Genomic DNA, 24,287 nt, shown 5'->3' with positions numbered 1-24,287 from the left:
TAATAAGATCACACACGGGTTATTGTATTCAGCTATGGTTATGAAAGAAAGGATGTATATTTTGGCAACAAAAATTTTTTTGTGAAGGATAACAAAAATGATTTCAGAAAAGGCTGAAAATAGTAAGCAGGTCAGGCAGTGTCTGTGGAGAGAAGAAGGTAAGCTTAACGTTTCAAGTCTATGACAGTTCAGTAGATCTTGGAAAAGATGATTCAAAGTTTTGCTAAATCTGTTGGAAGCCAGAAAGAGGAGTAAATAAGCTGAGGACAGGAACTCATTTAAAATACTTTTATAGCAATATATAAATTATAAAACAAATGATTAAGATAAGTTGGAAGAAAAAAAATGTGCTTGTTTTTGTATTACACTACGTATTGTCACTGCATCCCAAAGTGCTTCACTACATTAAATTACTTAAGTGTAGTCCCTGTTGAATGGCAAGCACAGCATTCAAAATGTATACAGCGTAGTCCCACAAATAGCAAATGAGATCAATGACTAGTTAGTCTCTTTTTGATGGTGTCACTTCAAAAAATGTTGGCCAGGAAATCGCCCGAGCTCCTCGTTGTTCCTTGTATAGTGGCATGGAATGTTCTGCATCCATCAAAATAAGCTGGTGGTCCTTGGTTGAACAGATTGCACTGTTGAGAATGGGGTACTCCCTTGATACTGCACTGAAGCATAAGTCTAGGTCATGTATGAAAGTCCTTGATCAGAACTTGAACCTATGATTTTATGAATGAAACACCATCACTATCCTTGGTTTTGTCCTGTCCTGCCGGCAGACAGACCCAGCAGAGGTGGCGACACAGTGGTATACAGTTAGGAGGGAGTTGCCCTGGGAGTCCTCAACATCGACTCCGGACGCCATGAAGTCTCATGGGATCAGGTCAAACATGGGCAAGGAAACCTCCTGCTGATTACCAAGTAGCCCCCCCACCTCCTTCAGCTGATGAATCAGTACTCCTCCATGTTGAACTTTACTTGGAGGAAGCACTGAAGGTGGCAAGGGCGCAGAGTGTACTCTGGGTGGGGGATTTCAATGTCCATTACCAAGAGTGGCTTGGTAGCACCACAGCTCACCGAGCTGGCTAAGTCCTAAAGGATATAGCTGCTAGACTGGGTCTGTGGCAGGTGGTGAGGGAACCAACAAGAGGGAAAATCATACTTAACCTCATCCTCAGCAATCTGCCTGCTGCAGATGTAGATGACAGTATTGGTAGGACTGACCACCGCGCAGTCGTTGTGGAGACGAAGTCCTGCCTTCACATTGAGGATACCCTCCATCATGTTGTGTGGCACTACCACCGTGCTAAATGGGATAGATTTCAAAAGATTCTAGCAACTTGATACTGGGCCTCCATGAAGCGCTGTGGGCCATCAGCAGTAACAGAATTTTATTCAAACACAATTTTTAACCTCATGGCCCAGCATATCCCCATTCTACCATTACCATCAAGCCAGGGGATCAACCCTGGTTCAATGAAGAGTGCAGGACGGCATGCCAGGAGCAGCACCAGGCATACCTAAAAATGAGGTGTCAACCTGGTGAAGCTATAACACAGGACTATTTGCCTGCCAAACAGCATAAGTAGCAATGATAGAGCTGAGCGATCCCACAACCTAAGCTCTGCAGTCCTGTCACATCCAGTCGTGAATGGCGGTGGACAATTAAACAACTCACTGGAGGAGGAGGCTCCACAAATATCTGATTCCTCAATGACAGAGGACCCAGCACATCAGTGCAAAAGATAAGGCTGAAGCATTTTCTACAACCTTCAGCCAGAAATGCCAAGTGGATGATCCATCTTGGCTTCCTCTGGAGGTCCCCAGCATCACAGATGCCAGTCTTCAGCCAATTCGATTCGCTCCACTTGATATTGCAAAAGCTTTGGGTACTGACAATAGTCCGGCAATTGTACTGAAAATTTGTGCTCCAGAACTTGTTCCGCCCCTAACCAAGCTGTTCCAGTACAGCTACAATACTGGCACCTACCCTGCTATGTGGAAAGTTGCCCACATGTGTCCTATACACAAAGAGCAGGACAAATCCAACGTAGCCAAATACCGCCCCACCGGTTTACTCTCCATCATCAGTAAAGTAATGGAAGGGATCATCAACAAGGCTATCAAGCGGCACTTGCTTAGCAATAACCTGCTCACTGATGCCCAGTTTGGGTTCCATCAGGGCCACTCAACTCCTGACCTCATTGCAGTCTTAGTTCAAACATGAACAAAAGAGCTGAACTCCCTAGATGAGGTGAGAATGACTGCCCTTGACACCAAAGCCGTATTTGACAGTGTGGCATCAAGGAGCCCTAGCAAAATTAGAGTAAATGGGAATCGGGGAAAACGCTCCTCTGGTTGGAGTGACAACAGCACAAAGGAAGATGGTTGTGGTTGCTGGAGGTCAGTCATCTCAGCTCCAGGACATCACTGCAGGAGTTCCTCAGGGTAGTGTCCTTGGCCCAATCACCTTCAACTGCTTCATCAATGATCTTCCTTCCATCCTAAGGTCAGAAGTGAGGATGTTCGCTGATGATCGCACGATGTTCAGCACCATTCACGACTCCTCAGATACCGAAGCAGTCCATGTCCAAATGCAGCAAGACGTGGATAATATCCAGGCTTGGGTTGACAAGAGGCAAGAAAAATTCACGTCACACAAGTGTCAGGCAACAAGAGAAAATTAACCACCGCCCTTTGACATTCAATGACATTGCCATCACTGAATCCCCCACTATCAACATCCTGGGGTTTACCATTGACCAGAAACTGGACTGGACAAGCCACATAAATACTGTGGTTACAAGAGCAGGTCAGAAGTTAGGAATCGTGCAGCAAGTAACTTAGCTCCTGACACCCCCAAAGCCTGTCCACCATCTACAAAGCACAAGTCAGGAGTGCGATAGAATACTCCCCACTTGCCTGGGTGAGTGCAGCTCCCACAACACTCAAGAAGCTTGACACTGTCCAGGACAAAGCAGCCTGCTTGATTGGCACCACATCCACAAATGTTCACTTCCCCCACCACCGATGCACAGTAACAGCAGTGTGTACCATCTTCAAGAAGCACTGCAGAAATTCACCAAGTCTCCTACAACAGCACCTTCCAAACCCACGACCACCACCATCAAAAGGGCAAGGGCAGCAGATAGACGGGAACACCACCACCTGGAAGTTCCTTTCTTAGTCACTCACCATCCTGACTTGGAAATATATCGCTGTTCCTTCACTGTCGCTGGGTCAAAACCCTGGAACTCCCTTCCTAGCAGCACTGTGGGTACACCACATGAACTGCAGCAGTTCAAGAAGGCAGCTCACTGCCACCTTCTCAAGGGCAACTAGGGATGGGCAATAAATGGCCCAGCCAGTGAAGCCCACACCCCTGAATGAATTTTTTGAAAAGCTGACACTTAATATTCATGGTTGAAACAGGCAAGTAGAGAAAATAATTTTAAGTGCCTTGTACTGTATATTTATATAAATAATGGAGGTTATTCTAAAGAAAGCAATTGATTGTGGGGTAGTGTCAAAGCATTTTTCGTCGCTATCATCCTGGTAATTGTAAAGCTGCTTGGTGTAATTACAATAAGAAAGCATTGGAGGAGATCTGAAATTAGTTAATTTGATATGAAATGACCCTGTGGAACACACTTGCAATGTCGCTCTACTTCCTCTTTTTCAGGTTTATAGCACCTACTCAAATGATGACTATGATAGGCGTAATGAGGAAGTTGACCCTGTGGCAGCCTCAGCAGAATATGAGTTGGAGAAAAGAGTGGAAAAAATGGATGTTTTTCCAGTTGAAATTGAGAAGGGTGGGTATTTAAGTAGCTGTGTTGTTGTTTGATGCTTTTCTGTATCTGGGTGAAGTTTCAATTTTTATTATTTAAAAGAAACAAACTTTGTATAAAAAAAATTCTTGTCAATCTGTATTCTAAGTATGCCAATTAATAGTTGCAATTGGAAAGATATTTAAATCATTTTCAATACCTTTATTGGATACTATCTATCTAAAACAAGACTGTTTGTTTATTTTCTCACTCATTCAATGTTCACGTTCTTAGACAATGTACCCCAATCTTTAGCGGAGAAAGCAACCTGCATCATTGCACAAAGTTGTGATGGTGTTCTTTTAAGTGACGTGAAGATTTATTTAAGTATGTAGGTTATATTCTATTTAAAGAATAAGGATGTCTTAAATTTTGATTGGGAATTAAAAAGCTCTATTTGTTTCATTATTTTCTCTACATCAGTAAGTTCCGAGGAGAAAATAAATGAATATAAAATACACTGCCTGCCAATGGGGATCGAGGTTTGAGTAGCTTTTATGTGGCCAGTCCTACGCTCAATGTTTCAAATCTGCAACCAAAATCTTAAGGCTCAGCACTATAAATCAAGTTTTCTTAAAATACTAAGCACAGTGCTTCTATTATTAATAACTTTCTATCTACACAATGCAGCCTGTTCCTTATCCAACCAAAAATCTGTGTGCTAAACTCACAACTGAACCTTACTTCATAGCCTTAAAAGATGGCGTCACAACTTTAATCTCCTTCTTCTAGAATTAACTTTTTAACCCATCTGCCTTCCCACATCTGTCCTCATCCTCAGATTTTCCTTAAAATCTATTTAAAGATAAAATCACTTCAATTATGAGAGAAGATGTTATGAGAGGTAGGCAGGCACTGGAGACTTTGAGTAGAATTAAGAAATAGAAAAGGATTTAAGACTGATGTAGAAGTTGTATATAGGACCCTTGACAATAGCTGTCAAATTGTAGTTGCTACAAATGCTGAGGTTAGGCAAGCATGTAGTAAAGACTTGAATGGAGTATCTTTACCTTGATATAGATTGCAAAACAGACTAGTAAATGTCAGATACGTAGTGAATTTTTTGAATGAGTGTGGGATAGTTTTCTGCAACAATATGCCCTAGAACTAACAGGGGGTGGTGCGTGCCATATTAAATTTAGTAATGAGACAGATTTATTTAACAGCCTAATGATGTGTAGATAGTTATCTAATATCAATAATATGATTTAGTTCATCATAGTGTTTGAAAGGAGGAAATGCGGAACAGTCAAGTAAGGCTGACTTTAATGGGATGAGATAGAGACTGTCTACAGCAAACTGAGTAAACCTATTAATGACTGAAGAGCTGTTTAAAGAAAGAATTTAATGTGATACAGAATTGGTTTAATCCGCAAAAGGGCAAGAGCTATATTTGCTAAATAACACTGCCATAGACAACTAAAGGGGTAAGAGGCAAAATAAAAGAAAAAACATGCAAAAATGCGAAAAAGTAGCATGATCCTCACAAATGAGATAGATGCAAAGGACTGTTAAGGGTGACAAAGTAATTGTAAGAGCTACAAAAAGGGAGTAGGAAAAGAAACTTGCAAAGGATATTAAAATTAACAAACTTTTACAACTGCATTAAGAAAAAGAGGGTGATCAGAAACAATGTGGGCCCCGTAAACTGATCGTGGTGGTGACGTCAGTGAAAATAAGGAAATGGCAGCCATGCTGAATAATTACTTTGCATCAGTGTCTACAGTAGGGGAAGAGGTCAGCATGTAGAGCATCCCATGGAAACTATTATTGAATCAGGATCAAGGGCCCAACAAAATTAACAAAAGCAAGATAACAATAATGGAGAAATTAATGACACTAAAGAGCAGCAAATCCCCAGGAACAAATGGTTTCCACCCAAGGTTTTAAAAGAAGGAGGTGAGAACATTGCAGACACCCTAACTATAAACTATATAGTTTTCTCGATTTGGGAACTGTTCCTTTAGATTCAAAAATTGTGCATGCCATTCTGCTATTTAAGAAAAATAACAGAGGGAAACCAGGGAATTGTAGATTGGATAGCCTAACGTGTTGTCAGGAAATTGCTGGACCCTATAATTAAGAATAGGGTAAAAATTTGCAGTTGACCAGAAACAGCCAGCATGGATTGTAAATGGTAGGTCATGCCTGATGAATCTGTTTGAATTTTTTGGAGAAGTGACTAATGTAATGGACAAAGAAATGTCAACGGCTGTTATTTATATGGATTTCCAGAAGGCATTTGATAAAGCCCCTCATAAGAGACTATTAAAATTGAAGCTCATCGAATTGGAGGCAAATTATTGAACTGATTAGGAAATTGGTTAAACAGCAGGAGACAGAGAATAGGGATAATGGGCAGGCACTCTAATTAGTGGGATGTGACTAGTGGTCTCCTGAAGGATCTATGTTAGGCCTCAGCTATTCACTGCATTCATTAATGACTTTGATGACTCAAGCGCATGCGGTATTTCAAGCAGTGTAGATGGAAGGGCAAAATTACCAAGCGACTGATAGATTATGTGAATGGGCAAAACACTGGCAAGCGGCTCTGAATGTAGGCAAATGTGAGTTTGTCTTCTTTGAACCTAAAAGAGATAGAATAGAGTACTTTGTAAATAGTAAAAAGCTAGAAACAAAGAGACTTGGGGTCTGGGTGAACAGATCATTAAAATACCATGAACAGGTACAGGAAATATTTTCAAAGGCTGTTGGACTGCCTTACTTTTATATCTAGGGGACTAGTATACAAATCATACTTCAGCTTTACAAAGCCCTGGTTAGTCCTTACTTGGAGTAACATCAGCTGTTCTGAAAAATCACACCTTGAGAAGGATGTACTTGACTTGAAGGAAGTACAGCATAGATTTACTAGATATGACCTGGAACCCAAAAGTTAATCTAGAAGGAGGGCTTAATCAAACCAGAGTTGTATTCTCTGATGTTTTAGAAGGTTAAGGAATGATTTGATTGAAGTTTCCAAGATATCAAGGGGAATAGAAAATGTAGACTGGGAGAAGGAAAATATTTCTGCAAGATGGGAAGTCTTAAGACCAGAGGCCGTTGTCTAAAAATTGGAGCCAGTCCCTCAAGTTAGGATACATTTGCTCATGCAAAGGCTGGTAAAAATTTGGAAAAATTCTTCTGTAAACAGCAATTAATGCTAGGTCGGGGGAGGCGATGGTGTAGTGGCATTGTTGCTGGACTAGTAATCTAGAGACCCAGGGGATTGCTCTGGGGACACAGGTTTGAATCCCACCATGGCAGATGGTGGAATTTGAATTCAATAAAAATCTGGAATTAAAACGTCTAATGATGACCATGAAACCATTGTCAATTGTTGTAAAGACCCATCTGGTTCACTAATGTCCTTTAGGGAAGGAAATCTGCTGTCCTTACCTGGTCTGGCCTACGTGTGACTCCAGACCCACAGCGATGTGGTTGACTCTTAAATGCCCTCTGAACTAGGGCAACTCGGGATAGGTAATAAACGCTAGCCAGGTCAGTGACGCCTATATCCCATGAACAAATAATTTCTAAAAATAATTAATTTTGTGACTGTGATTGATAATACCTTTCACAAAAATCTAGGGATATGAGGCAAAGCTGAGTAAATGGAGTTAGGTCCCAGATCAGCCATGATCTCATTGAATGGTGGAATAAGCTCAAGAGTCTAAATGGCCGACGCTGGTTCCTATACTCCTATTTCTCTGATATTGGCTTAAGCACTATTACCTAACACCCTCCCCCCACTGCACCCTGATTTCTTGACTGTCACCCACCCCTTTGAAGCACATTGGGATACTTTACTACTTAAAAGATGCTAAATACAAGCACATTAGCATTGACTTACAACATATCAATGCTGTTTATAAAATCATCTGAATTTTAGGCGAAGGTGGTCTTGGAATTAGCATTATTGGAATGGGCGTTGGAGCAGATCAAGGACTTGAAAAGCTGGGGATTTTTGTGAAGACTATCACTGAAGGTGGAGCAGCATATAGAGATAAACGGTAAGATGTTAACCAGTTAATTTATTGCACTTTTTTTGTGGTTGCTACATTTGAATTTATAAGAATATAAAGTCCATAGATGTTACAGCATCTGTGAAACAATATTAAGAAATTAAGAATAAAACATGCACATTCTTTACAATTGATGCAGAAGTTCAATTTTTATGTCAAATATGTTATACCTTTTCATTGACTTATTCTGTCCTGCTTTCTAGTTCTTCCATAAAGTATTATGATTTTGTTTACCTTAAGTTTGCATATCATTTTCTGAAATAAGACTAGTAAATTAGTATATCCCTGTGTAAATTTGTATAGGAGGTATCTACTTTCAAGATATTAATACTTGAAAGAGCAAAAATCATTGCAGCAATTGTTAATTTCAATCCAGCTTCATTCAACTGTTATAAACCTTTCGTTTAAAAGTATATTTTTCTCATTCCAACAGAAGTTCAATTAAAGCTAAGAAAGGGATTCCAATTTTAATATTACCTTGGAAAATAATCTAAGTATATACTATTTTTGCTGTATTGTATTGCTATAGTGCATTCCAATGTCTTTCATTGATGCTTCTTAATTATAATTGCTATTAAAGTTTGATTCCTTCAGTGTATCCACTTTAATTTCCACGCTACAGATGTCATTTACTTCCTTCCATCTTTGTTTTAGATATTTTCATAATTGCTAAACATGTTTATAATTTTCTTGTGACTCAGATTGGAGGGTAATGCACTTCAATACAGCAATGTATGAGTGTCAAAACCTGCAGGATTAGTTATTAAAAGAGATGACTGAAGTGAAAGCAGCCTCCTTTTCATGCAGTTTGATTAGCCTAAAATATTTGAGGAAATCTACCTCATTGCAGAGAATCATTACCTGTAGCTTACTTATTAAAGCTGCTTGAAATTTACATGCAAGTTGAAATATATTGTATCTTAGAACATATGTACATGTGTTCTTGTTTTTAATTACAGAATCCAAGTAAATGATCAGATAGTTGAAGTAGATGGTGTTAGCTTGGTTGGCGTTACACAAATCTTTGCCGCTACTGTATTGAAGAACACTAAAGGCATTGTTAGGTAAGTGGGCATAATAAGTGAAATTAAGCACTGGTCGTACACCAACACTGATTCCTTTTCATTTAGGATTTAATATAGATATAATAGTATGATACAAGTGCCTGGATAAAATTGGAGAGTGGATGTCACTCAGTATTTTCATGGAAGTACCATTTAATTTTCCTTTTACTATATTTATTTAATTACCCCTCTGTTACATTATTGCATTTGTTTTCTCCCACTATAAACAAAAGTCATGAGATAAAACTGGAATAACTTATTATGTGAGCCAAACCTTGTAAGTGACTAAAGAATGCTTTATAAAACTTAAACAACAAAAACTGTAACTGGACTTCCTTTCACTAGACACTGCGTTTCTTTCTTTCAAAAATAGACATGCTGTGGGAAATGTAGCACGTCAATAAGTACTAACATCTTGTTCATCCTTTTGTAGTGAAGATGACCACGTTCATCATCTGAGGTATTTGTTAGCTTCCAGTAAGTATGTAGGTGATTGCTAAGGCCGACCTGCGACCGGAAGTTCTGCTGCAGGATAGGATACCGCAGATGATTGCATTTTGGACAAGTTGCTAGCTCGGAATTTACTCTCCTTGCATTTTCTCCCTGCCTGTAATTTGTGCTTTATTTTGGAGGAGGCTGCACCCTTTTTTATTTGTACCATGATCCTGGGTGAGTTTCTCACAGAACTTGAAGTTTCTATCAAAACACCTAAGTAAAGCCTTCAGAGTGTCCTTGAAGCGCTTCCTTTGACTGTCATGAGAGCGCACTCCAGACTGGAGCTCTGCATAGAATATTTGCTTTGGTAAGCGGGTATTAGGCATTCTGGCTACATGACCAGCCAAATCAGTTGTGACTATCTCAATATGGTGTGGGTGCTTGGCATACCAACTTGAATGAGCACTTCATTGCTGGTATTTTGTCCTTCCGTATTATTTTCAGGAGCTTTAAAGGCCGTTCGTATGAAAATGGTTGAGCTTCTTCCCATGACACTAGTACACAGTCCTAGACTTGCATGTGTAGAGCAGAGTGTGCAGGACTATTGCTCTAAAGATTTTCAGTTTGGTAGGCAGACTAACTCTTCATTTACAGATTGTAAACAATTCTAGTGTGTCTCGTCATCAATAGAGACAGCTTGAGAGAGTGTGCTGCCAAGAAAAGCGGGTTTATCTACTGCCTCCAGGTTCTGGTCATGGACTGAAACCTTGGGTTTGGGATAGAGCTTTCCTGGAGCAGGTTGCTACATTACTTCAGCTTTCTTCACACTGTTCATAAGGCTGAAGTTGTCATATGCATTGGAGAACGAGTCTGTGTCACTTTGCATGTCCAGCTCTGAACTGGTCGCTAGTGCACAGCCATCAGCAAACAGGAAATTGTGAAGCATGTCCTTGGGGATCTTGGTCTTTGCCTGGTGTTTCTCAGATTGAGCAGCTTCCCTCCTTGTAATATGTGATTTTGATGTCAGGATCACATGGAAGGCATTGGAGAACATGTTGGAGAAAAACATGCTGAAGAAAATTGGTGCCGGTACACAGCCCTGTTTAATTCCATCAATGGGAATGGGTCAGAAGACTCACCATCATCCAGCACACGTGCAAGCATGTTGTCATGGAACTGTTGAACCGTTGAGATTAATTTCTCAGAGCAGGTGAATTTCCCCATTCCATTCGAAAGACATCCATGGCTGATTGTGCCAAAGGTCTTGGTCAGGTCAAACGTGGTCCAGAAGTTCATGTTCTGTTCCTGGCATTTCTCCCGGAGCTGCCTAAGTGCAAACACCACACCAGTGGGTTCTTGACCTTTTCTGAAACCACACTAGTTCCTTGGCAGCAGACCCTGGTCAAAGTGTTGCGCTAAGTGGTTCAGAAAGATCCTGGTGAAGGTTTTGCCAAGGAGATAGAGAAGAGTGAAGCCTCTTTAATTGTCTCCAAGATTGGCAAGTTCCTTTCTACTTGTACAGGTGGACATTGGAGGCATCGTTGGATTCTTATGGGATGCTTCCTTGCTGCTACATAGACTGAAAGAGTTCATTGAGCTTTTTGACCAGGCATTGATCCCCAACCTTGTGTACCTTAGCTAGGATAGCATCAGTTCCTGGAGCTTTGCCACTAGACAGGTGTTTGATTGCATTATTCATTTCTAAAAGCTGGGAGAGGTCATTAAGACAGCAGTGTATGGCAGCCAGTGACAGCCTGTTGATTGCTTCATCATTGATGGGTGAAGGCCATTTGGGGACATGGTTAATGTACTCTGCCCATCTTTCCAGAATTTGGGATTTTTTTTGTGCATTGTTGACCCATCAGCACTGAGGACTGGTGATGAACTGATAGACTGGGGACTGTAGAGTGATTTCAGAGCATCGTAGAATCTCTTCTAGTCTTTGTGGTCTGCATATGACTGAAGTTTGTCTGCTTTCTGATTTAGCTAAGTGTCTTGCATCTCTCTGAGCTTGCATCAGAGAGTTCTGCAGGTGTTTTGGTAGGCTTGGATGATATATCATTGAGGTAAACCCTGTAGAGATGATGTTCCCTCTCCAAAAGTTTCCAGATTATCTCATGGTTTGATGGAAATAAATCTTGATGCTTACAAGAGATGGAGCCAAGGGCCTCTAGAGCAGTAGAGTACACTATATCCCTAAAGGTCACCCAGTCATCCTCAATGCAGTGAGTGTCCATTTTCTGTATATAGAGGTGACTCTCGTTTCTGTGAAAGAGATTCCTTAATGACTGCCCGTTTGAACCTTGAGACATTGAGATGCTTTTTTATCCTCTCACAGACTGTGGCACTGCTGGCTAAGCCAGTATTTGTTGACCATCCCTAATTTCCCTTGAGAATGCTCAAGGAGTCAGGGGAATGTTAGGGAGTCAGGGGAATAGATCTTGATGCGAGCTTTGAAATGATAAGATGGTGGTCAGTCCAGCAGTCAGCTTTTGTTACATGCAAATCCTGCCTGTTCCTCTGCCTGGTGATCACACAATTGATTAGAGGCCAATGCATAGAACAGGGGTGCATCCAAGATGTCTTGTGATTAGGAAGATGAAAAACTATGTTCGTGGTTATGAGTTCATGCTCAGCACATCTTCAGCGTGGAGAGACCATTGCTGTTATAACTGCCAACCGCACCTTTTCTGATGACCCCTTCCCACTTCAGATGATCTGCACCAACTCTTGTGCTGAAAGCACCAAGCATGATTATCCTGTCTGACTTTGGCACAGTAGCAATTGAGTGGAGGTCATCTAGAATTTATCCTTGATGACTTCAGAGTTGGTCATGGTAGAAGTGTGTACATTGGTGAGAGTGCTTGGCTGTTGCCGTGCAGGGAGAGTTTAAGCACTGTCAAATGATCATTAACACCCTTGGGAAGGCAAGTCAATTTACTGATGAGATAGTTCATGACAAGCAAAGTCCATGCTAGCTTTGCTCTGTTCTTCTTTTCCATGCCCACTCCAAAAGAGTGTGCAGCCTGCACCAATTTTCTTGAGCTGACTCTCCTCAGTAGACAAATCTCGCTGAGGGTGGCAATCTGAACGTTGTACCTAGTCAGTCTCAATTGATGTGAGCAGTTCCTCACTTGGGTCTGTCAACTGTGGCCAGTGTCACCTTTTTTGTGATTGACTTAGGACCACATTGATGGGATCCCTGCCAGCTGTGGCTTGCTGGCCAGGGAGGTGAGCAGTGTGATCCTGAAAAGGGCTGCCAAGTAGCTCGGGCCTGCTGAGTTCCAACACTGCTTCCTTCTAGTGAAAAAGAACCCTATGGCCTGAGACATCTGTGTCCAGCTTTGTGGCTACAGTACACAGTGAATCCACAACTTCTACTACGTCACTCACCCATTGCCACAGGACTTGTGACAGATAGATGAATGGATGACAGATAATAGATGATGAACATGACTTGCATGTGAATTAGATTATAGTGAGGGAGAGCTGTTGTATGCTAACAGCTGCTTGATAGCACAAATGAGAGCTAGATGAAAGTGAGGGCCAAGACAGGATGAGCCACTCCAAAGTGTTTGGCAAGTCTGCCTGTGAAAGGTGCTAACCCTCCCTCACATCCCACATACTAATGTGCTGTGCTACAGAGTGGTTGAATATTCTGAGATCTTGTATAGAATGGTAATGGCACAGTAGGGGGCCATTAGGCCCATTGAGTCGATGCCAGCTCTCTGCAAGACCAATTTTGCAAGTCTTCTCCTGTTACCCTGCAATTTTTTCTCTTCAGGTCATTATCCATTTCCATTTTGAAAGCCATGATTGAATCTGTCTGTCACCATTTTGGACAGTGTGTTCCTGAAAGTACCATTCGTTGCATACCGCAGTTTTTCCTCACACCACCCTTAGCTCTTTTGTCAATTAGTTGAAATCTGTCTCCTCTGGTTCTCAGCCTTTCTGCTAAAGGGAACATTTTCCTTCTACCTACGTCTAGACCCCTCATGAATTTGAATGCTTCCATTAAATCTCCTCTCAACCCCCCTCTACTCTTAGGAGAACAGCCCTAGCTTCTTTATTCTATCCACATAGTTGAAGTCCCTCAATCCTGGAATCATTCTTGTAAAACTTTTCTATACCCTCTTTAAAACCTTCACATTCTTCCTAAAGTGAGACACCCAGAATTGGTCACAATACTTCGATTGAGACTGAACTAGTGTTTTAAAAGGTTCATCATGATCTCCTTGCTTTTGTACTCTATGCTTCTATTTGTAAAACTCAGGCTTCCATGTTTTGTGAAAGGGAAATCATGTTTAATCAACTTATTGGAGTTCTTTGTAGGAGTCACATGTGCGGACAAAAGGGAAACGGTGGATGTACTGTACTTAGATTTCCAGAAGGCATTTGATAAGGTACCACATCAAAGGTTATTGTGGAAAATAAAAGCACATGGTGTAGGGGGTAACATATTGGTATGGATAGAAGATTGGCTAGCTAACAGGAAACAGGGAAGCCATAAATGGGTCTTTGTCTGTTTGGTGGGACGTAACAAGTGGTGTGCCACAGGGATCAGTGCTGGGGTCACAACTTTTTACAATTTATGTACATGACTTGGATGAAGGGACAGAGGTATGGTTGCTAAATTTGCTGACGACACAAATTAGGACATGAGGAGACTGGCTACAAGTTGACATAGGTTAAGTGAGCAGGCAAAGATCTGGCAAATGGAGTATAATATGGGCAAGTGTGAAATTGTCCATTTTAGCAGGAAGAATAAAAGAGAAGCATATTATCTAAATGGTGAGAGATTGCCGAGCTCTGAAATTCAGAGGAATGGTATGCAGGTACAGCAAGTAATTAGGAAAGCTAATAAAATGTTATCATTTATTGTGAAGGGAACTGAGTACAAAAGTAGGGAGGTTGTCCTGACACCTTCAGCGTTGTACAGGGCACTGTTGAGACCACATCTGGAGTATTGTGTACAGTATTGGACTCCTTATTTAATTAAAGATGTAAATGCGTTAGAAGTAGTTCAGAGAACGTTTACTAGACTAATACCAGGAATGGATGGGTTGACTTATGAGGAAATGTTGGACAGGTTAAGCTTGTACCTACAGGAATTTAGAAGAGTAAGAGGCAACTTGATTGAAACGTATAAGATCTTGAGAGGTTTTGACAGAGTGGATGTGAAGAGGATGTTTCCTCTTCTGGGAGAATCTAGAACTAGGGATCATGGTTTAAAAATAAGGCATTGCTCATTTAAGACCAATGAGGGGAAATATCTTCTTTGAGGGTTCTGAGTCTTTGGAACACTCTTCTTCAAAAGACAGTGGAAGCAGAGTTCTTGAATATTTTTGAGGCAGAGCTCGATAGTTTCTTGATAAGCAAGGGGGTGAAAGGTTATTGGGGGTAGGCAGGAGGTTACAATCAGATCAGACGTGATCTTATTGAATGGGGGAGCAGACTTGAGGGGCTGAGTGGCCTACTCCTGTTCCATGTTTGTATGTGCCTTTTTAACCACTTTTTCAACTTGTTTTGCCACCTTCAACATTTTATGCACATACATACCTTGGTTTCTCTGTTCCTGTATCCCCTTTAGAATAGTATCCATTAACTTCTTTCCCCCTCTTCATTCTTCCTACCAAAAAGAATCATTTTGCACTTCTCTGCATTAGATTTCACCTGCTACATGTCGGTCCATTCCACCAACCTGCCTGTGTCCTCTTGAAGTCTGTACTTCTTACTGCCATCCTCCTTACTGTTCACTACTTCCAAATTTTGTGTCACCTTCAGATTTTGAAATTGTGCCCTGTACAGCCATGTCTGAGTCTTAATATATATCAAGAAAAAGCAGTGGTTTTAGCACTGACCCCTGAGGGACCCCACAGCATACCTTCCACCAGTCTGAAAATCAACTGTTTACCACTATTCTTTTTCCTGTCACTCAGCCAACTTTGTATCCATGCTGCCACTGTCCGTTTTACTTCATGAACTTTGCTGACAAGCCTGTTATGTAGCACTTTATCAAACACCTTAGAAATCCATAGCCAGCATATCAACCACATAACCCTCACAAACCTCTGTTACCTCATCAAAAAAGTCAACCATGTTAATTAAACATGATTTACCTTTAACAAATTTGTGCTGACTTTCCTTAATTAATGCACACGTCCAAGCGACTCTTAATTTTATCCTGGATTATTGTTTCTAAAAGCTTCCTCACCACTGAGATTAAACTGATTGTGTTGTAGTTGTTACATTTGCCCTTACACCTTTTTTTGAACTAGGCTGTAACATTTGTGATTCCCTAGTTCCCTGGAACCACACTCATCTAAAGAGGATTACATATATATTACTAATGCATCAGGGAGGAGAAAAGCAAATGTATTATGAAATATGTGAAAAATCAAAGGTATAAGCAAAGAACTGTGAAAATGTTTATGCAGATTCCGAATTGGTCGGGAAAAACCTGGACAACAGAGTGAAGTTGCCCGGCTTATCAGTGAAACATTAGAACAGGAAAGATGCCAGGAGGCACTTTTGGAGCAGCACTGTACTCGGTATAGTACAAGTGATAATGAGCAGGTAAGCTGATTCATCTTCTCATTGGTGTACATGTGATACTGAGTTTTAGTTCCTTGCTGCTGTTCATTTAACGTTACTTTACCAGAATTATCAGCATGGACTTAAACCACAATGTATTTTAGTTTGGAGGATTTTAGCCAAGATGAAACTCCCATGCAAACAGTTAACAGTTGATAGAAAAGGCAGCACTTAACATGACCACTTACCTAGTTAGAAGTGGTCATGTGAAATTGCTTGGCATTTTATGTTTATCCCTTTGATTTTTTTAAAGTCTGAAGAGTTTCCTGAAGATGAAAGTATGACTGCAAATGAAGATGGAGCTGGGGGGACAGTTGAAGTTTCTCAACTACCTGAAAATGAAAATCTAGATTTACCATCAGACATGGATTCACTACTTGCTCTTAAACTGAAAGAGGTAAAGAAATTGCATTTAGCCTTGTGTATTTCACGTTTTCCGTTACTCTGAAGCATTAGGGTCCAGATCTTTTGCACCATTACACTGCTTATGCTTGGTGATTCATCAACATGATGTTATACTATATACGCATTTATTATGGGCATTTTGATTTTTTGTTTTGAGCAGATGAAATACATGTATCTGTAATGCCTATTTCACAAAAACATGATTAAATTCATACGTTGAATTATCCTTTGTGCCATTTAGCACCTTTTAGTTTTTACCTTAAAGTTAGCTCCTTAAAGTTTTTATTTTAAGGCCTTGGCCTCTCCCAAAAACCTGCAGCCGAGAGTTGAATTTCAATTGTGTAGGCTTAATGAGTGAACCATACCTAAGTTCCCAAGGGATTTCTGTACTCACCATCAGTTGTACTGAGGCATGTTTTTCCCTGAGGTTCTAGTAGTTTCTACTGAAGTATTTCAAAATTATTTGAAGAAAAACTGGAAGAAAAAATTCAAAAACTTTACTGAGGTAAAAGTTATATGCAGTGTCAATTTGAAAAACAGGATATGTACTTCTGAATACGTGAGAGTTTTAGTTTGTGTACTTAAATTTTAGAAAGCGAAGGAGAAAGATGAATCATAAGAGACTGACGGTTAAGGTGAGAAAGTGTGTCCTGTAATGCTGCTTCAATTAAAAAAACACACAGTTGAAACCATGTTTTGCTAATTGAATAGGCAATGGCTTACACCTCAGACTCTAATTTTTATAATGCATGAGAGAGAATGTAAAAGTTAGAAAGAAAGGCAGATTTTTTCATTCTAATTTAATTTTTAAAGCAAAACAAAAAAGCAAACCGACCTCTTTAAGGAAACAAAGCAGGACTGTGGGCAACTTGATTGAGGTGGATGGGCCTCTCACCACCCACCCTTGGAGGTAATAAGTGGGAGTGGAATGAGTGTCAAGAGTGAGGTGAATTACAGCAGAGGATAAGTTCAGAGGGTGAGGTAGGAGTAATGATGGGGTAGGAAGGGGTTTGTGATACAATGAGGGGGAGCAGCTGAGGCAAAATACAGCTGACTGAGGGAGATGATGGGAAAAGAGCTGCTGGGGATCACATTTTTCCTGCAACCTCCACTCCAAATGCAGTTTATAGCCATTGGTGGCTCCTTTACCTGCCGTGGCACTCACCACCTCCCATTTGAAAGGAAAGAATAATAAACCAAAGAGAAGCAAATAGATCAAATTAAGGGAGAGAAATAGACAGAAGTCAAAGTGCAGAGGTAAGATAAAGAACTGCAAAAAAAACGCAGGTAAGAGAGTGACTATATTCACTGACTTACAATTTGTAATGCCGTTAAACATTGACTTATGTTTAAATATCGGAGCATCAAAAAGTAACAGTTTCTGATAATATAAATTATATTAAAATTTTGCATTTGGATGTGCTTTTCTGTTGTCACATTTGTGTCAATTTGTTCCATTTATAATGAAGTTGCCTATTTAAAATTATTATTACAGCCTCCCACCAGTAATGACAATATTGTCTGTTTTTCCATCTAGCTGCTCGACATTTAATGTAGATAATTTCCTATGCTCCAACCAACTTTGATTTACTGCTTCCTAAATTTTTATACAGGACAGTAGTGGCACCAAAATTGCATATAGAATAGAAAAGCTGGCCTACTGCTGAATTCCCATCCATCCTAATTTTTGTGTGGACCTGATCCAGGTGACTGGAACTCTCATCTGAAACATGTGTATGCTAATTGGGGTTGATTGATTCAGTTAGGCTCTCCAATGCTGTTTTTACACCTGCCCAGTTGTAATTACCATTTGTTGATTTTGATCCACAAACACGGATGAGTCCAAGTCAGGTGGCAGTCTTTTCCAGTGATATTTACAGGGCTGTTCAGCTGTTTTTCAGTAAAGCTATAGAAAGTTTTGATAGACATTTTGTTAGCTTTAGCCAATTTCTAAGTGCTTGTAGTTACTGTAAAACGTTCTGAACTGTTTCAGGAGCTTCTGGCATTGCACTTATTTCTTTGTGGCATCTAGTGGCTCATTGAAGAGTGTTTTGGCTGAACATTTTTTGAATGTTATGTATGTACCACCTGTACTAAATTTATTGGTCTTGAGTCTGTCAGTGACCTCCATGCAAGTGATGTCAGTTATTAAATTTGGTTGTAAAACCTCCCTTGATACATGGAAAGCTAATAATGTCTTCTCTAGGGAATGTTTCCATAAAGTAATTACTTAGTATGGTAACTATTTTGAATTGATTCTCAGTCATGACCTTTGCAGCCTTAAGGTACGTTACAATGTTCCATTGATAAACTTTTTGTTATAATAATGGAACAGTATGTTGCCTTTGGCTTCTTCACTTCTACTTGTTTTTAGTATCTTCTTTGCATTTGGATAACTTTTTAACATTTTTCACAAGTTTCTTTATTCTTAGTTGTGTCTTTTCCCTTTTTCGCGACTGGCTATAGGTTTTCAAACTGGAGTAGTTAGACTCTAGTTAATTTCTCTCTATTAATCATTAGATTGTTGGGCTAGCATGCTATTTAAGTTCCTTTTATGATTAAATGTGCTCTGCAGCATTAGCTATTTTCTTTATGTAGCTAGCACTATTTCAGATTTCAGAATAGAAACATTCTTTTCCTCTTGAGTGCATTTTTATTTCAGGGCATCCCTCGACAAAAATAAAAACGCTGGTTTGGACTGTTCTAAGCAATAGTTGAATATTACATGAGATGAAGGTGATAGAACCACAATTATATCCAGAATATAAAAAGTACTTCAAAACTACACAAAGTTGTAGTTCTCACAATTTCTCCATATTTCTCACAAAAAATTAAAGTAATTGTTTTAAAATCCCATATTTCAAGAGTTGGGTTTACCATGATCTATTATATTAGACTTTTCAATATAGTGTTTTTAGTGACATTTTTGGCCTGGACTTTGCAGTGGTAATGATGTTGATAACTGTCAGAGTTTGCCAATATTATCTTGTGAAACAGATTTCAATTTTGTGCCTGTTAAACTTGGAAACCCAGATGCTACTGTCAGTGATTCCCTGCTCTTCCACAGGATGCATTGTCAAAGACTCTGCAAATGGCAATCTTTAGAACTTGTTGAACTGACCAGAACTTCCTTTTTTGTACTCCAATATCCCTGAATAGTTACACCTTGTTTATAAGGTGTGATTGGACTTTTAATAGTGCACTAAGTCATAACTATTGTTGAGCAATCTCTCTGACTCTGGAAAGCTAATTTTATATTTGTGGAATGTCAGTTTTGCATTATGATAGTTCCATAGTTTAATATAGAAAAACTTTTAAAGTTTTGTTTTTAATATTTCAATTTTAAAATGCCTATGTCCTAATCTTAATTTTTTTCTCTGAAAAATGTCTAAAAAGTTGAAGGATAATCAATGGATATTATTTCCTGATTTGCTGTCTGTAAGAATTCTTCAATGTGGTTGGCTGTTTTACCCTGCATGAGGACATCACTGTTGTTGGACACCTGGAGGCTGCCTTGTTTTGCACCAGATTCAAATTTACATTGGGAAAAGTGAAATCCACATCAGAGATTTCTAGACAGTATTCTTCGAGATCAGCGAGTGCTGTTATTACACCACTGAATGCAAAATTTGATCCATTGTGTGCAGCAGGATCATGGGATTTACAAGCGCTGAGTTTTTTTTAAAGAGTTGGAGAGCCAGAAGCCTTCCATTCCATTAACTAGGACATCCCATTGCACTAATTCGTCTGTTTTGACAGGAAGAAGAGAGGTTTGTGTTCATACTTTTTTAAAAAGGAACTTATTGCCAGATTAGTACCAGCTTCATAAGTGCACTCTGTTTTAGAAACCAGGTTTTTTTTGGAACTTTGTGTATTTCATTAGTTGGATTTAAAGGTAAAATGTACCTTTAGTAACTTAAAACAACACTATGGTAAAACTTTATTCAAAGTCATCCCATTTTACTTTGAGTACTTGAGTAAAAGGGAAAGTAGCAACATGGATGCAAAATTAGCTGAGTGACAGGAAACAGAGTAGAGTTTAATGGATGTTTTTTGGGCTGGAGGAAGGTTTATAGTGAAGTTCCTCAGGGGTCAGTGTTGGCACCCTTGTTCTTCCTGATATATATCAATGACCTAGATCTTGGTGTACAGGGCACACCAGGGCAAATTTCAAAATTTGTGGATGATATAAAACTTGGAAGTTCTGTGACCTGTGAGGAGGATAGTATAGAACTTCAGTACGACACAGGCAAGTTGGTGGAGTATGCAGACAAGTGGCAGATGAAGTTCAATGCAGAGAAATGTGAGATGATTCATTTTGGTAGGAAGACAATGGTGAGACAATATAAAATGAAGGGTACAATTCTGAAGCGAGTGGAGGAACAGAAGAACCTGGGTGTATTTGTGCATAAGTCACTGAAGGTGACAGGACAGGAGCACAGTTAATAAAGCCTACAGTATCCTAAGCTTTATTAATTGGGGCATGGGATATAAGAGCAAGGAGGCTACGTTGTAGAAGACACTAGTTCAGCCTCAGCTGGAGTATTGCGTCCAGTTCTGTGTGCCGCACCTTAAGAAAGATTTGAATGCATTGGAGAGAGTGCAGAAACGATTCATGAGAGTGGTTCCAGGGATGAGGAACTTCAGTTATGAAAATAGATTGGAGAAGTTGAGACTGTTTTCCTTGGAGAAGAGAAGGCTAAGAGGAGATTTAATAGAGGTATTCAAAATCATGAAGGGTCTGGACAGAGTAGATAGGGAGAAACTGTACCCATTCATGAAAAGATCAAGAGTGCGAGGGTATGGATTTAATGTAATTGGCAAAAGAAGCAAAAGCAACATGAAAATCTTTTCCATGCAGCTAGTAGTTGGGGCCTGGAATGCACTGCCTGAATGTGTGGTTGAGGCAGGTTCAATTAAGGCATTCAAAGGGGAAATACTGTTACCTGTGAATGAAGAATGTGCGGGGTTACAGGGAGAGGACAGGGGGAATGGCACTAGGTGCACTGCTCACTTGGAGGCCCAGTGCAAATACAATAGGCCGAATGGCCGTCTACTGCGCTGTAACAATTCTGTGATTCTGAGCATCATGTAATCTAACCATTGAAAGGAAATGTACCTTTAAGTTCCCGACTACATAGACTGATAAATCTTTGTCTTGGTGCTACCTGAAGGTATCCTTGTATTTGTCATATACCAATTCATCGCAAACTGTTTTTTTTATAAAAAGAGGTTCAACTAGACACCTGAGTAAGCAGAACTGTTTCGGCCAGTCCTCCTCCTGTGTAGCAATGGAGTATTTCATAGTGTCAGTTAACTGGGAAAAGTCATTGGTCCATACCTGTGCATCAGCTTCAATTTACCTATGCAGTACTTAACAGCATCAGTCTAATTGTATTTTCAATTTGTATATTTACCTTCAGCTTCAAACTAAGAACACCATTAGTGCAGCAGAAATCAGTGAAGTGACAGAAAGGGTGTGTAGAATTTTCTACTCGATTTATTAAAAATAAATGTTGCTTTTTAGAAAACTGCACACATGGACAGCTCTAATACTTAAAGATGTTCTTTATTTACAATAGCTGAAAGTTGCCGAAGCAGAGAAGATTAAATGGGAAACCACAAAGATGCAGCTTCAACAAAGTGTTGAAGAGAATAAAGAGAAAATGCAAAAGGTGGAACGATACTGGTTAGAAGCACAAAATCTTTGCAAAATGGTAAATGAGCACTTGAAAGAGACCCAATCTCAGTATGATGTTTTGGAGAAAAAATATAACAAGGCTAAGAAACTTATAAAGGAATACCAACAAAAGTAAGCTTTTTTTATGCACTGAACAATAATATGGTGATGTTTGTGAACTGTTGTATTTAATATGTTGTAGAATAACATTATGCTTCGTTCGTTGTGTTTTGCTTTTAAAGCCGACTATCCTCTACCATTGGTATTTCACCACTGAGATAATAAAAAGAAAATATTTACTGCCTTTCACTATCTCAGGACACCAGCATGCTTTACAGCCAATAAAGTACTTTTGAAGTGTAGTCACTGTTGTAGAAAACGCAGTAGCCAATTTGTGTAAAGCAAACTCTCGCAAACAGCAATATGATAATGACCAGATAATCTGTTTTTGTGATCTTGATTGAGGAATAAATGTTGGCCAGGACACTGGTGATGAGGCCCCTGCTCTTCCTTGAAACAGTGCCTTGGGACCTTTTATGTCCCTCTCGGAGAGCTGACAGGCCTCAGTTTAGCATCCCATCCAAGGGATGACATCTCTGACAATGCATTTTCCCCTCACTACTGCACTGGAGTGATAGCCTAGTTTTTTGTGCTCAAGCCTCTGGACTGGGACTTGAACCCACAACCTTCTGACTAAAAGGTGAGAATGCTAGCAACTGAGCCACAGCTGGCACACATTCTAGGAATTGATTAGTATGTACCATATAATGGAATTTAGAGCAGTCCTACAGCCCAAGCCTCAGAGTGCCCAAAGAACATTACATGGGGTGATCGAGTGTTCACACACTAATGGAGAGTGAAACACATTTAAAAAAAAGATTCCAGTGATACCAAGCAAAATGCCCAGGTGTTATTGCAGGTTGGTACATGGAAGGTTGATAGCAATGAAAGGTACCTGGAGAGAAAAGTTGACATGGATCAGGCACCTAGTAAAAGCAATGCATTATGTATTGATTCTGATATTTTCTTAAAAAAGTGTCAATCACTTTGAGCAGGATTGAGGATCATCAACATAAGTACAGTTATATATTAAATGCTCTGTGGAACATGAACATTAAGCTGTTGGACATGTAGAAATCTTATGCCAAGAAAGCCAGTGATGAAAAATCTACGGTTAGATAAATATTCTGCATTTGGAGTTTTCCCTTTTTGGGGCTAAGGAAACAAATCCTTGTGCAACAAAACGACAAAAACCAAAGAATTATTTTTTGTGTTGGTTATAAAATTAAAATTGTGATAAAATAATCTCAGAATCTACTTTTTACTTTAGAGAAATTGAATTTATTAAGAAAGAAGAGGATCATAGAAAAATTCTGGAGGATCAAGAAAAAGAACATGCAAAACAGCTGAAAGCATTACATGATCAGGTTAAAACTGCAATTAAAATTCAGTTGCCCTTTGTGTACAGAGTACATTAGTATATGAAAGAAATAATAGCTGAGCATAAACACATGTATTCTTCAGATACTAGAACTGAAAAATGAACTGCATTCCACTGGAGAGGTGCCTCCATCGCAAAACAACAATGAACTGCACAAAGCGAAACTGATGTTTGAGAATCGAGAGCAGTGTGAAGATATTTACAGTAAAGAGGAAGATGAGACAAGCCAAAGTAAGTCATAATATGTAAAAGGGGTAAAGATCTTTTGTAGAGTAGCTTTAATTCCATGAGGAAGAACTCCACAGACCACTGGAATAGGATATGTTTTTGTTGTGCTAAAATTGCATCAATGGCAGCCTTATTTTTACCTCTTACATGACATGCCCCTGTGTGACTCTTTATGTTTCGATGCTTGTAATGGACCCTTCCTGATGTATATTTTCAGCTCATTTTCATCCAAGATATCTCAAAACATAAATTAGCTATACTGTACCTTCTGCAAGATATAAAAGAATAGCTGGTTAGGACAGCATAGTGTGTGGATTGAGATAGAATACCCTGCAAGCTGCATAATTTTTCTGTTTTCTGTATATCACATTCTCCATACATTGCTAAAGATAGTAAAATGTAGGATGTGAAGGAAAGTGACCCTTGTAATATAGAAGAGAAACATGGAATTGTTACAGCACAGAAGCTGACATCATATTCTCTGCTGGCTCTCAGCAAGAACAACTCACCTGGTGCCACTCGCTCGCCCCATGGAAATGAGCTCCAGTAATGATGACAGATTTGCCAAATTTTGTGTCT

General features: G+C 39.7%; 1 protein-coding gene across 4 annotated transcripts in view; it reads left to right on the top strand.

Moving 5' to 3' along the window:
- LOC121284984 (neurabin-1-like) overlaps window positions 1-24,287 on the top strand; it is a 111,562-nt gene that overhangs the window by 40,952 nt on the left and 46,323 nt on the right. For 3 of the 4 annotated variants that reach the window (XM_041201029.1, XM_041201030.1, XM_041201031.1), the window contains exons 3-11: window positions 3,689-3,821; window positions 7,729-7,849; window positions 8,821-8,925; window positions 15,798-15,936; window positions 16,208-16,351; window positions 21,783-21,836; window positions 21,942-22,171; window positions 23,370-23,466; window positions 23,564-23,711. In XM_041201029.1, coding sequence (XP_041056963.1) covers window positions 3,689-3,821; window positions 7,729-7,849; window positions 8,821-8,925; window positions 15,798-15,936; window positions 16,208-16,351; window positions 21,783-21,836; window positions 21,942-22,171; window positions 23,370-23,466; window positions 23,564-23,711 — 1,171 coding nt within the window. The remainder of the gene's footprint in view (window positions 1-3,688; window positions 3,822-7,728; window positions 7,850-8,820; window positions 8,926-15,797; window positions 15,937-16,207; window positions 16,352-21,782; window positions 21,837-21,941; window positions 22,172-23,369; window positions 23,467-23,563; window positions 23,712-24,287) is intronic. The other variant, XM_041201032.1, reaches the window with a different exon arrangement.

Source organism: Carcharodon carcharias, chromosome 12 (genome assembly GCF_017639515.1).
Source record: "Carcharodon carcharias isolate sCarCar2 chromosome 12, sCarCar2.pri, whole genome shotgun sequence".
NCBI lineage: Eukaryota > Metazoa > Chordata > Chondrichthyes > Lamniformes > Lamnidae > Carcharodon > Carcharodon carcharias.
The sequence above is the reverse complement of the archived record's forward strand: the minus strand, read 5'-3'. Positions and strand labels throughout refer to the sequence as shown.